General features: G+C 54.2%; 1 protein-coding gene across 1 annotated transcript in view; it reads left to right on the forward strand.

The window, feature by feature from the left end:
- Positions 1-218: 218 nt before the first annotated feature.
- Positions 219-13,096, forward strand: part of LHFPL7 (LHFPL tetraspan subfamily member 7) — a 66,432-nt gene continuing 53,554 nt past the window's right edge. Inside the window, exons 1-2 of the mRNA XM_054207874.1 lie at positions 219-514; positions 11,791-11,929. Of these exons, the coding sequence (XP_054063849.1) occupies positions 233-514; positions 11,791-11,929 (421 nt within the window). The 5' untranslated portion in view covers positions 219-232. The remainder of the gene's footprint in view (positions 515-11,790; positions 11,930-13,096) is intronic.

A 13,096-nucleotide genomic window follows, 5' to 3' on the forward strand; every position in this document is an offset into this window, starting at 1 on the left:
GCAAAAGACCCCAAAACGTGTGCGCAGGTGAGCTCCCCCCCTCCCCGCCCGCCGCGGGTGTCGCAACCGCGCCCGGCCTCAGCCGCGCCCCGCGGGGGAAGAGGGGGGGGCGGCGCGCAGGCAGCGCGCAGGCAGCGCGCAGGGGGCGCGGGCAGCGCTGCCGGCCCCGCGCCCGGCCCCGCCGGCCGCCCCGCGCCGCGGCGGTTGCGCGGCCGCGCTGCGGGCGCCGCCGATGCTGTCGGTGCCGGTGGCGGGCGCGGGGGCGGCGCGGGGCGCGGGCTCCCTGCCCCGCCGGCCCACCATGTGCAGCGGCGTCGGTTGCTTCTGGGCGCTGCTCTCCGCCGGCCTCTTGGCCGCCTGCGCCGCCGCTTTCCTCTCGCCGGCCTGGCTGCTGCCGCCCGGCCGAGCCGCCGCCGGTTTCGGCTTGCTCTGGCGCTGCGCCGGGCCGCCCCGCGGCTGCCACGGCTCCGCCGGCCCCGGCGGCTTCGGAGACATCCCCTCCGGCTCCTGGCAGGTGAGCGCCTCCCCCCCGCGACGCCCCCCACCAGCCTCCCCCGGGCTCCCCGGCATCCCCTCGACATGCCCCAAGTTCCCCGGCATCCCCCATCACCTGCCCGGCATCACCCCTGCCCTTCCCCGGGCTCCGCGGCATCCCCCATCACCTCCCCTGCATCCCCCCTGCCCTTCCCCGGGCTGTCCGGTGTTCCCCCATAACCTTCCCGGCATCTCCCCTGCCTGCCTTGGGCTCCCCGGGGTCCCCTATCACCTCCCCGGCATCCCTCCGACGTGCCCTGGGCTCCCCGGCAACCCCTCCATCATCCCTCCCACATCGCCCCAGACCTCCCCCAGGCTGTCAGTATCTCTGTCCTCCTCACCTCCTGTCATTACCCCAGCATCTCCTGTTCTGACCCACGCTCCCCAGCATTCCCTCATCCTATGCCCCAGCATCCCTCTCCTGCCCTGAGCATCCCAGGCATCCCCGGCATCCCCCATGCTGTCCCCGAGCATCCTCTGCATCCCCCCATGCTGCTCTCAACCATCCCTTTCATGCCCTGCATCCCCCCATGTCCTGCTCCTGAGCATCCCCTCAGCACCCCCTGGGTGTACCGTGGTCCCCGTGGGGACACATCCCTCTTTGGGAAGCCTGGCCGCGCGTGGGTGCTGCATGGAAACCTCCCAGGCGCCTTCGTGCCGGTGTGGGGGGTCAGTGCAGCCCAAGCGTGGCCGCGGCAAATGTCCCGGCCGTGGCCCTGGCAGTGCTGCAGGTCTGACACGGTCACCCTGTCACCTCAAACCCCTCTGACCCGCCTGGGTGAGCTCCTGCCAGGGCATGCAGGAGGGAGTTGGGGAAGAAGCAGGAGAGGTTTGGGGCTCCCCGGCGGGACATTGAGCATCGTTTGCCGGCTGTTTGCTAAGCAGGAGAGGAGCAGGGAGGTGGCTGACACTGCTGCCCCTGGGACACGTGGATCCCTGGGTGTGGGGACTGTGGCCGTTCCCCTGCCTGGCCAGCCTGGGGTGATGCCCTTGCCAGGTTTTGGGAGGAAGGAGGCCAAGGCCTCCCCAGTTGCCCTGTGGGGCCTGGGGTTGCTGCGATGTCCTGAGGTGACAAAGAGCTGCCCATCCCCACTGGGTGTGTGCGGGGATCACACAAAGCCTGGCCCCAGCATCCCGCAGACCGCTTGCCCCTGCCCTTTATTCCTCCTCTCCCTTCCTTTCCTTTTATTCTGAGCTTCTTACCCTGAGGTTGCGAGTGTGATTTCACGACAACTGCTCAAAACACGAGCTGTGACTTGCTCCGGGCTGCTATGTTGCAGAAATCTTCAATATGAGGGCTAAATCCCCGCGAGGTCGTGGCTGTGCCCACCACAATGGGTGTCAGTAGTTGAATTTCTCAGCCTGCCGTGAAGCTGCGCTGTTATCTCTCTGCGGATGCCAGGTCTGCGTGTGATTGCTTAAATCCCATCACGGTCCTTAAAATTGTCATTAAAGACAAATATTGTGAACTGCAGAGAAAAGAACCGGCTGTATAAAATCCTTCCTATTTATATGAAAACGTGCAAAAATGCTGTCGTTTCCGTAAGTTGGCCTTTGTTCAGCTGTTTTTGCAAACGTAGTTCAGATAAACAATTCCAAATAATAACAAACTTTAAAGATAAGAATGAAGCTCAGCAGTGACTCATTTGAACAAGCTTCAGCTACGCACAACCTCAGCTGTCTAATAGCCTCTGAAAGCGCTTTAGATCCAGAATATAACCTAACACGAAGCCTCTGAGCTCCTGAGCTTGGGCTGTGGGAGGGATGAATAATATCACGGTACCGAGTGGAGTTTACAGGGGATTTCGGAGACACATCCTTGTCTCCTTTAGTAATGCCACCCAAATAATTAATGAACAACAAACAGTGCAGTCTCTTTCAGGGGAAAGCGCTCCTCTACCAGCTTTCTGCCGCGATGAGGATGAGAATACCTGTTGTGATGGTTATTTGATGGGGTGGAATATAATAAAATATCCCTGACAGCTTTGCTCGGGCAGGGAACAGCTTTGGCTTTCTTGCATGAGCAGCGCTCCGAACCCGCACGTCTCAGTGCTCAGGACGGGGGGAGCTGAGCGCCGTGTGCCCTGGACGCAAGTTCAAGCAGGAGATTCTCGTTTTTGGAGAGATGGGGAAATTGTGGCTCTTTTTTCGTTTCTTTCAGAACTTGTGACATTCATTTCCAATCTTTCAAGCCATCTTGCGGGCAGCTCCTTCTTTAAATGAAAGAGACTAACGTGGACGTCAATCTAGGAGCTTTGGAAAACAGCCACCAGCTTTGTGCTGAAGTGGGGGAGGCTGGCGAGAAGGGTGTGAAGCTGTGGCGATGGGGGCAAAGGAAGCAAAAGCCAACATCTGGGGGGATGCTGAGAGCACATCTGGGCAGGATACTGACTGCATACCCAAGGAGGATGCTGAGGGCACACCTGGGGAGGATGCTGAGGGCACACTTAGGGAGGATGCCCACCCGCAGTGCACAGGGGGTGGGAGCAGCCGGGATGTCCATCCCCGAGGAACGTTGTTCTTTTTGTTTCCTGAAACGTGCACGCTTACTGCGTTTCAAATGTTTCCCCGTTCAAATGTGCCGATTTGATGAAGGGGTGGGGGAGCGTTCAGCCCTGCAAATGATCGTTAATGCCAGTTGTGTGTTTGCACTTGGGGGATTATGTTAATCATGCTACAAATGATGCTTTGAATCATGTCTAGAGGTTAATTAACATGCCTTTCTTCTCTTAAGAGGGCCTTCATGTCTGCTTAGAGTTGCTGGCTTTTTTCTGCTTCCTTTCATAATTACTTTGCAGCTCTCTAATATCACGGGTACCTTTAATTTAACCCTGTCGGTGCTCAGGCTGCTGGGGCTTTGCACCGTGCTCAGCATCACGATGGCGATTTGCTGGGGTGGAATATAATAAAATATCCCTGGCTCCTGGAGATGGTGTGGCCAGGCTGGGACCCTGCAGGTCTCGTGCAGGCTGAGACCTTGCAGGAGTGGATGGAAACTGGAGAGGGTCTGGCTGGAGCCAGGTGAGGAGAGAGGATGATGATGGTGATATTGCCCACGGGCTACAGCCAATTTATGAGCGGGGCCCTTACATGGACAATTAATGGAAAGGAGGATCCATTGTGGGAGGACCTGAAGCTGTCAGGGCTGGAGAGAGACATCCCGAGGGGTGCAGACACCGTGGGGAGAGGGGATTGCTCTTGGGAGGCCAACTGGTAGAGCTGGGAAAAACAGGAGAGCTTTTCAGCTCTCAGCTGCATCATCGCATCTCACTACTTTTCTTTTTTTGGTGCCAGATCCCTGTGTGGGTATCTGTGCGTGCAAAATAGTGCTTTATCCTGAGCTCATTTATTTTCTTTTTCAGTGGGAGCATTTGGCTCATGGGTTCCTGTCTCAATGCTGCACTTCAGAAGCTAGTGCTGCTTCATTTCAAATTTCTATTTTTATTTTTCCAGATAGTCTCCAATTATTTTCAGGCTTTGCCAAGCACGTAATCTAAAATAACAAAGAAGCTGATCAGCCCATGGTATCCAGGTTAAAACCACATGGACCATTTGCCTATGAAGCCAGCAATGCCCCGCTGGAGCAGAACACCAAATAACCCGCTCAGAACAGGGGGAAGGCTTTGCCCGGCCCCAGGATTTCCCTAAGTGGGTATTTTCCGGGGGTTTTTTACCCATAGCAGGGCTTGGAAAGATTCAGCCTAGTGAAAATGCACAGGAAACCTGCTTACCCTTTTATTAGAAAACGCTGAAAGGTTTCATAAACTCTCATTGCTGGTTGCTCACTGTGTCAGTTCAGCACGGGGTTGCCAATGTCATCTGAGGTTTGCCCTTTGGGGTCAGATTTGCAGAGCTACGAGCAGCCCCCTTCCCAGTGAAAAACCACATGGGATGCTCACGCAGGTGGGAAGATATTTGGAAAATCCATCACTCCTCTTCTAGCCCAGGCTCTGGCACAAGGGAGAGCTCAGTGTTTTGGGAGCTCCCAGTTTGCGACGTGACTCAAGCAGGGAGCCATGTGCGAGACTGGCTCTTGGGCAAAGTCTGCTCTACCTCAGGGGGCTGTGTATCAGGCCAGCACGTTAATTTGGGATTAACGGGAAATCAAATTTTAGCTTCTCATCCTAAGAACTTCCCAAGAGACCAGATCCTTCCCGTCTTACTCTGTCTACCAGTTAGTTTGATTTTTAATTGCACTTACATGACCTTGGCAAGAGGTGTAAGTGCTCAGCAATTCTCGAAATCACCGTCTTCTCCTTTATGCATATTACTTTGCAGTAGACTTTATCTCCTCTCATTAGCCACCCAGAGTTTTTTGACCTAGATTAGTAGAACGGAAAATACCTGGTGTTGGGGAAACCTATAATTCCTGGGCTCTGGCCACATGCTTCGATGCCCGAGTAGCAAACCATAACCAGGACTCGCTGACCAGTGAACTGCTCACCACTAAGCTGGGCTGAAATGGGTGCTGAGACAGGGCCAGCTTATGGGGGTGCTGTGGAAGGTCAAGTTGGTTGAAATACAGATAGGCTGCTCCTGGGATTATTTCTATCGACTCCACTCTCAACAGGAGAAGGAAGCTGCTTTGCTTAAACAAAGGCGTGGAGAGGTGGGTATTATCTGTGGTGTCACTGCTTGGGCTGAGGGGCCAGGGGCTGGGCAGCAGCCAGGGCTTAGCTGAGATGTGGCCGCTCGTGACAGTGATGACCAGTTCACGCAGGGTGACCTGCCCACAAGCCTGCTCGACAGAGTGAGTCCTGAACCCTGCACCTTGGGAAGGGCATTGCCTGGGTGCGTCAGGGACATTTTGAGCTGAACATTGCATTTCCCCTTGGTAGGGCCCAGAGCAGAGTCTGGCTCAGGGTGCTGGGGGCACGTCAGGGACGTTTTCATGGTGGGACATTTCCTCCGTCCTTTTGAGGCTGGAAGTCCCACTCCCTTTGGGCTCCTCTCCACTGGCTTTGTAAGGAAAAGCCAGATGGGAGAGCTTTGTGACCTGCGGGGCGTTCCCCAGCCCAGGATGATGAGCCCAGCTTTGCTGCCAGCGCCAGGAAAGGGCTTATCCCAAGGCAGGATAATAACAGCATGTGGGTAAGAAGGTCTGATCTGGTACCCAGCGACAGCACACTGCTTGCTGCCTAATTAAAATTTCATTAAGTTGGTTCGCATCCCTTGATGGAGGTCACAGGCACACCATTGATGTGCTAATGTCTTACTTTTTCCCTTTTTTTTCCTCTTTCACCGCTATCCATCATCCTCAGATAAAGCAGTGCCATTAGGAACTGCTTTCCAGTGTCCCCAGATGCAATGGCACTGGAAGAAAGACAGCCGTAATTCATCAGACATATTATCTGTCTCTTATTTTCTCCCTAATTAAAAAAATGCATTTTATTTTCTTGAATCGGTTTGAGCATTAACCCCTCTGGTGTTTGTGTTGAATACACTGATTAGCTTGAAAGTGGGAAAGTTACCTGGAAGTCAAGGACTGGCCAAGCTGTGTCGGGGAAAGGGGGTTTGCTGAATTTTGTGCATTAGCAGCTAAATATGGGCTTGGGGGAAGTACCCCCCTGTGTGTGCTGTGGCACGGGCAGGTCCCCATCAACCAAGTCCTTCATTTGAAGGAGAAGAAATGGGGACTGGAGCCTCATTGCCTCCTCTGCATCCCTTTGCCCCAGCCCAAACCATCCTGGCTCAGGGGACTCTTAGACATCAGCCACCTCCTCAGCAGCGTCATGCCTGGGGCTCTGCATTGCTACCAGGCTGGTTTGGGGAGGTTGGACCCGCTCCCACCATTCCCATCGGATAACACCGGGCACTTCCCAGCGCTGCTGGGCAGAGGATAGCATCTGCATGGGAGCAGGATGGAGAGGGAAGATCAAATAGGAAGGAGAAAGCTCTCAGATGGCGCCGAAAGGAAGGTAATTGCTGGGGCGGAGAAGACGAGGACGTGTGGGATCCTCTTCCTGGCCGTCGCTTTAATGACGACCAGATGGCGGATGTTTGTTTCTGTGACTTGTGTGGGGGAAATATGAACAAGCTGCGAGGCTCGATCCACCCACCCCTGTGCACGCAGCGTCTCCTGCAGAGGCAGGCGCCTCTCTCGTGCGCCCAGGTGGATATTTCTGGCTTTTACCAAGATCTCCTCTTGCGCCTTTGCCCAAGAAGGCACTGCTGTTTTGGGTGCAGGGCAGCCTCACCCAGCACGGTGTGGATGAAAGCAGGGGTTTTAGGGTCTGGTGCAAAACTCACAGGAAAGTTTGGGAGGAGCAGAGGACCTGGTGGCCACGTGGTGCTGGTGGCAACGACTCATGGGCACAGGGGCACGCAGAGTCCCTGTCGGGCGCTGGGGTAGAGAGGAGGCAGCTTTGCTGCTCCAGCGCCACTGCTGCTGCCCTGCAAATAGATACCAGTCTGAGTATTTGCACTGATCCTTTCCAGCCCTCTTTATTTGCCCTCCAACAGGTGGTGGCAACAGCTCCTCCCCTACCAGGAGCATCTCGAGCCATGCAACTGCCAACATCTGCATCCACTTCCCAGCATCAGCCCCTGGTGTGGCCTCCCTCGTCCTTGCCAGCACTGCTGCAAATCCCAAACCCTGGGGTCCCCACTCAGCACCTCCACCCAGCACTGATTTATTTTGTTTAAGAAGGTTAAAACCTCTGGTGTCCATTCGGTTTCTGCCTCTCCAGGCACAGCGCTATCCAGATTAACCCCAAAACATCTTCCCTAAATGAATATTTAATCACACAGAGCTCTGATGGGAAGGGACTGCGTGTAAAGAAAGAAAATGGTTTGATTAGTTTTGCCCCCTCTTCTCTCGCAGTTGCTTTTACAGACAGTTTTCCCCAGTTTGTTTGGGGTTTCTCAGACCTTTTCTGCCTCAACACACACCCCCAGAAAGCCAGATGCGCTGTGACCTTCACTCTTTCTTTATCTCACTTAGCTTGTGACTTTATTTCCTAATTATTTAGGGTTTTTATTTTCCGCCCCCATTTGCAAAGATGCTTAAGCATTTGAGCAGGGCTGAAACACCCAAGCAGTGTGTAACCTTGCCTTCAGCCTGCTGCTCCAGGTTCCATCCAGGATGGCAGCTTTCAGGGGTGGTCAAGTTGCAATTACTAAGTTGCATTAATAAACTAAAGAAGTGTGGTGTGACCCAGTGCACAGGACGCGATAGCAGGAGCTTTGTCAAGTTGGTTTATCTCTGCAAAGCCAAACACCGGGTACCATTTCTCAGCACCAACTCATTGGACTGGACAATTTTTTTTTCTCCCTTTGCCCTTTTCTCTTTAAATTGTGAAGATCATGGATGCTGGTTTCAGAAGATGGCTTAACTATTTTTTTTAAATTTTCATTAGGGATATTAAGTGATTCTTCCCAGGACGGTCATTGTGTGACATTTTACTTTTGGGGTTTTTTGGTGAATGAAACAGCATCTTCAGCAGATGTATTGCTTAGTGAATGGCATGGTCATGGCGTGTGTCAGACCTGTAAAATATTAAAATAATGGGTAGGGGATTGTTGTTAATCGGAATTTATTACGCTACATAAAGGCATATTTACAGTCCCACCAGGGGACTATTAATTTGTTTGGGGATAAACAATTAATCTCCCTGGGAGTGGGAGCAGAAAATCTGACATGCTTTTATGCCTTTTCCCAGCGCGGCGGAGGGAGGACAGCTCACAGCCCCGGGCTGCTGGGCTGCCAGAGGGGTCTCCCCTGGCACAGACACGGGTCTGCGATGCCTGGGGAGAGGCAGCCTGCTGGTCAGTGAGGTCTCGCTTCTCCCTGGCTGCTTTTGCACAGTGGGAGCTGCGCTCTCTGCTGTGATGAATGGGCTTTTTCCTGCCTTTGCCTGAGCTGAGCTCTCACAGACGGCCTCGACGCATCCCGTTTGTTTTCCCCCCATCTATTTTTGGGTTTTAGCCGTTGCATCCTGTTTCCTGCATCCTCGCCTTTCCGCTCAAGATGCAACAGGCACAAACAGGGAGGAGAGAGGGAGGTACTGTGCAGTTGGAAGGAGAGGCGTTTTAGCTGCTACTGTTTGGTACCTTTGCTCCATGGATGTCTTCAAACTTAAGGCTCATTATTCTTCTTTGGAAGAGGCTGTTTGATCTGCAGGTGTGACTCCAGTACAGGGCAGGAGCGCTTGGAATAATTCCCAGCCAAGGCCCTGGGAAACAAAAACAAAATTTCTGGTTTACAAGAGCATATCCAGTGTTTTGGCAGGTAATGTCAACACATTAGGGAAATGAGTTGTGTTCAAGCAGCTCTGGCCATGGTGTACCAGCATAATGCAGGAGCCAGACTAAGACCTCCAGCTTGCAGCAGGGTCTCTTGTGATCTGCCCTGAAGTGCCCCGTGCCTTTCCCTGTTGCCATCTCTTTTGGGGTAGCTATGCCATCCCTTGTGCCCCATGGCAAAACCACTCATCCTTTCTTCCCCCAGAGCTGCCCAGCATTCCTCACCCATGTGGCAAAAACCAAGCCTCACCATTACCTACGCCCCTTGCCCGCATGAATTTTGACACATTTCTTCAAAATGAGACCTTAGTTGCCTTTGCCAAGGCCTGGTTGGATTTGGTCTTTTTTTGGCCATGCATGTGCACATCAGGGTGCTGCCAGCCCCGTGACCCCGCAGTCTTGCTGCCTCCTGTATGAACCCTGATGGCAGGACCTGAACCAGACCCAGCTCTTCCTTCAGCGTAACACTCACCTGCACCCATCCTGTTTGTGCCTTTTTTCTTGGTGCTATGTCCTGAAAAACATCTTTACACCTTTCCGCAGGGATTAGCGGTCTGAGTGGCTCATAGGTTGTTTCCAGCAGGAGCTGTGAGTTTTTAGGGGATTTGCGCTACCATAATTAAGAACAACCTAGATCATTAAAAATAATATGCTTCACACAAGAGAGGAACAAGCCTGCTCCACAAGACCCCTTTCTGCTGAAAAATTCATCGCTCTAAATAATTAATGGTCCTCGCAAAGGAGGACGGTTTTGCATGTTGCTGGGTGGAAGGTGAAATTCAGACATTGGGCAGAGCAATCCTTTTTTTTTAACGTGTCCGTATTTCCTTGCCGCGCTGCTGCCCTGGGAGCAGTGGGGAGCAGGGCTGCAGCTGCTCTCCTTGCAGGGCCCTGCATCGGGAGGGTGTCTGGACAATGGGGTCCCTCATCCCACACCAAATATCACAGATCTCTCCTGGGGTATGGATGGCACAAGGGACTGGTCCCCCCTGGGGGTGTCCCAACCTCCTCTCTTTCGCCCTGAAGCAGCACTTGTCTCTTTGGGTCTCGGTGCCTTGGAAGGCGAGAGGACAAGATAGCCCTGCTGCCACAGACCCTGCCAAAACAGCCTCTCCATTTCTCTCGGTAGCTGTTTGCACGACTGTGCCTATTGCATGTCAGGAATTAATTTATTGCTGGGACAGCATTTGCATTGCTTGTGTGGTGTATAAATAGGCTATAAATAAGATGCTGATTTCTAACCACCGCACAGCACCAGGTGAAGTGCTCACACTGGGGTGTCGGGGTGCTGCCTGTGCTTCCCTGGCCCATCCCTCCCCAGCACTGCATGTCCCTTTTTGGAGGGGTGGCAGCTCCCCAGCAGGACCCTGCAGGCAGCGTCTCTGCCACCACGGCACCGGCCGGTCCAGCAGCTAAAAAACAGCTCAGCAGTAAATAAGGCAGGTAGATGTGGGGCAGTGTCGAACCCATGGGGCAGCACCACTCACGACGGAGAGTTTTTTTAGCTACTGGGACCCCCCATAGCCATCACAGGGTAAACCCAATTCCTTTTCCCCCGCTCAGCCTGCCTGTGGTTCCTGCAGCATAACTTGCATTTAGCAGATTATTTACTCCCGATTTGTAACTCTTTGGTGAGGGGGAGCAAATGGAAACACGTATTGGGTTTGTTCCTATAGTAACCATGGTTTCCCAAAAGCTCAAACATAGGGGGAAAAGTAAAAAAAGGAAAATTGTGCATTTCTAACCAGCAGGGCGAGAGGGCTGGACAAGGGCGGGTGGAGATGGGACCTGAGCTCCTTAAGGCAGTTCCCGCACAGGTTATTGGGAAAATGGGGCCGAGACCTGTCTTCCAGCTGTACTGCTTTAGGGAGCCAAGTCGCTGACGTTACTGCAGGGTGACTCACCAAAGTCAGGAGCGTTTTGCAGAATTTGCCGTGAAATGCTGTGAAATGACAGGACCCGCCATGGCTGCTGCAATACTGGGACCGAGGTGCCTTCGCGCTGTTTGAAGGCTGCCGCGAGGTGGGTGCTGGAGGAAGAGGCATCCGTCATGGGTCCCCTGACCACTCGTGGCCACACCGTGCCCCTGGCTGGGCTCGTACATGTCCCTGCTGGTACAGGGAGCACCACGCTGCCAGTGCCATCCCGTTGGCAGAGGTGGAAATGCTACCTGCAACAGGGACAGAAACAACAACGATGCAGCACTCGAGTGTGCATGCCCAAGGGTGAGCTGTTTTGCCACAAAATAGCGCTGTTCTCAGTTTTAGCAGCTGATGCAGTTTGCATCTTACAGCCAGAATATTAAATAGCAAAACTGCTTCCACCCCAGACAGGTGATGGCAGGGGGGTCAGGCTGGTCCCCTTTCACTGCCCCTCCGCATTGTGCCAGCCCCTGGGAAAAACGCTCCCCACCAGGTACTCCCATAGCCACCAGCATCCCAAAGCATCATCCCACAGCATGAGCTGGGTTTGAGTAACAGCCCCAGACAACTCAGTTTTGTTGCAAAAGAGGCTAAATCAAAGACATTGCTGCTGCAGGGAAAGGCCAGTGGGGCTGCTGGAGGTGAGCTGGGCGAGGGAGTGGCTGCAATAAAACCTTTGCAGCAGTGGGTTCCCCGCTGTGGAGCATCATTGGCAAAATACCTTATAATTGCCAGGCTTGGAAGGGTGGACGCCGTCATGAGATACAATTCAGCTCTCAGTGGAGGCACTGACACACATTATAAGCTTCTAATAGCACTTGTATTGGTGACGTAGCCCTTCATGCATGTAATACATTTGCTATTATCGCCGTAGCCCGAATTCTAATAACCGCTGGGACCAGGTGACAGGTGAACCGTGGGGTTGAGACTTAATGGTGAATTTAAGCAGCAGAAGGTGGAAGGGAAGGGGAGGGAGAAGCTGCCCATGACGGGGCCCCACTTCTCACTTTAAGAGGGGGAATTCTTGGGGAGGTGTCGCGGGGACGGTGGTGGGAGACCACTTTGCTGACAGCCCTGTGTGTACTTTCAGACGAGTGCCGTGCTGTGTGCAGGCGGCTGTGTCCTGCTGGCCCTCAGCTCACTGCTGGCCATCGTTGCTGTCCTGCTACCTGGCGGAGCCTGCGAGAGGCGAGTCTGCACCCTGGCTGGCTACATGCAGACAGCGGCAGGCAAGTGACGGGGGCTTTGCTCTTTGGGGTGGAAAAAAGGGGTTTCTCTGGGGTGCTGCCCAGCCATTCACAGCATCCTGTATCTCAGCAGCAAGAGGAGCTTCCAAACGCTAACCAGCACTGGGAGAAAAGCAAGTGACCCTTCACTTTAGCAATGGCCTCCTGCATCCATCCTTAGAAAATCTATTGAAAATCCCCTCTGCCCAAGTACACAGGTCTGTGGCAGAGAGCCTGGGCTGCAGGTCCCGCTCGCTGCGCCCTGCTCAGGTCTTGCACAGGGCAGGGGGCTGTGGTGAGTGGTGGAGACCAGGCTGCCTTCCGGAAGGGTGCTGCCTCATCTCCTGGGGTCTAGTAGATGCCTCCTGTGAAGTCTGCACTCCCATTTGGGCCGTCTTTGCGGTTAAGCCTCTGTAGGGATTTCCCTCTCTGAGCTTTACACCCGAGACAGGCTGTTGCATCTCCCCCGGCCTTCCCGGGCAGCCCTCTTGATGCTGCATTCGCTTATATTTCCATTGCAATTGCTTACACTTCTGCTAATGCAGAGGGAAGAAGGCAGGCAGCTGGGGAAGGTCCATCCCTGTCCTGCACTCCCTGTGGAGGGACAAACCCCACCTGCAACCGGTCTCTGCTGTGGGGAGCCACATCTCTGGGAGCTGAAGTTTTGGACTAAACAACCCCAACTGGACATGAGCCACGACAAGAGATTAAACCGCCCATTTGTGTGTGTGCCCGAGAATAAACTCCTTTCCTTGGAGAAATCCTCAGGGCCAGCCAGGCTTCGGTATCTGCCCAGCAGCATTCAAGCGGCTTTTGGGGGAAATCCTGTTACATGCTCTCCTTGACAGGGCTCATCCCATGGGAGCCGATTTGGGAACAGATGGAGGGACCTGGCCCATTAGCCATGGCTGCTCCAGCTCAGCCAGGCTGTGGGTCCACAGAGGCAGCTGCTCATGTCTGTGCCCCATTGCTAGTGACCAATGAATCCCTTGGATGCCACAGTTTGGGAATTCCCATCACCCCTCTGTGTTGGCTGGTGGCTGCAGCCAACGGGTCCCCTGGGTGCAGGACAGAGGATCCCTGTGCCAGCCTGTCTCAGCCCCAGCCCAGGGATGGCATGGGTCACTGGAGGTGAGACCCACAGGGTGGTCTCCCATGCAGGAGAGAAGT

Source organism: Rissa tridactyla, chromosome 7 (assembly GCF_028500815.1).
Source record: "Rissa tridactyla isolate bRisTri1 chromosome 7, bRisTri1.patW.cur.20221130, whole genome shotgun sequence".
Taxonomy (NCBI): domain Eukaryota; kingdom Metazoa; phylum Chordata; class Aves; order Charadriiformes; family Laridae; genus Rissa; species Rissa tridactyla.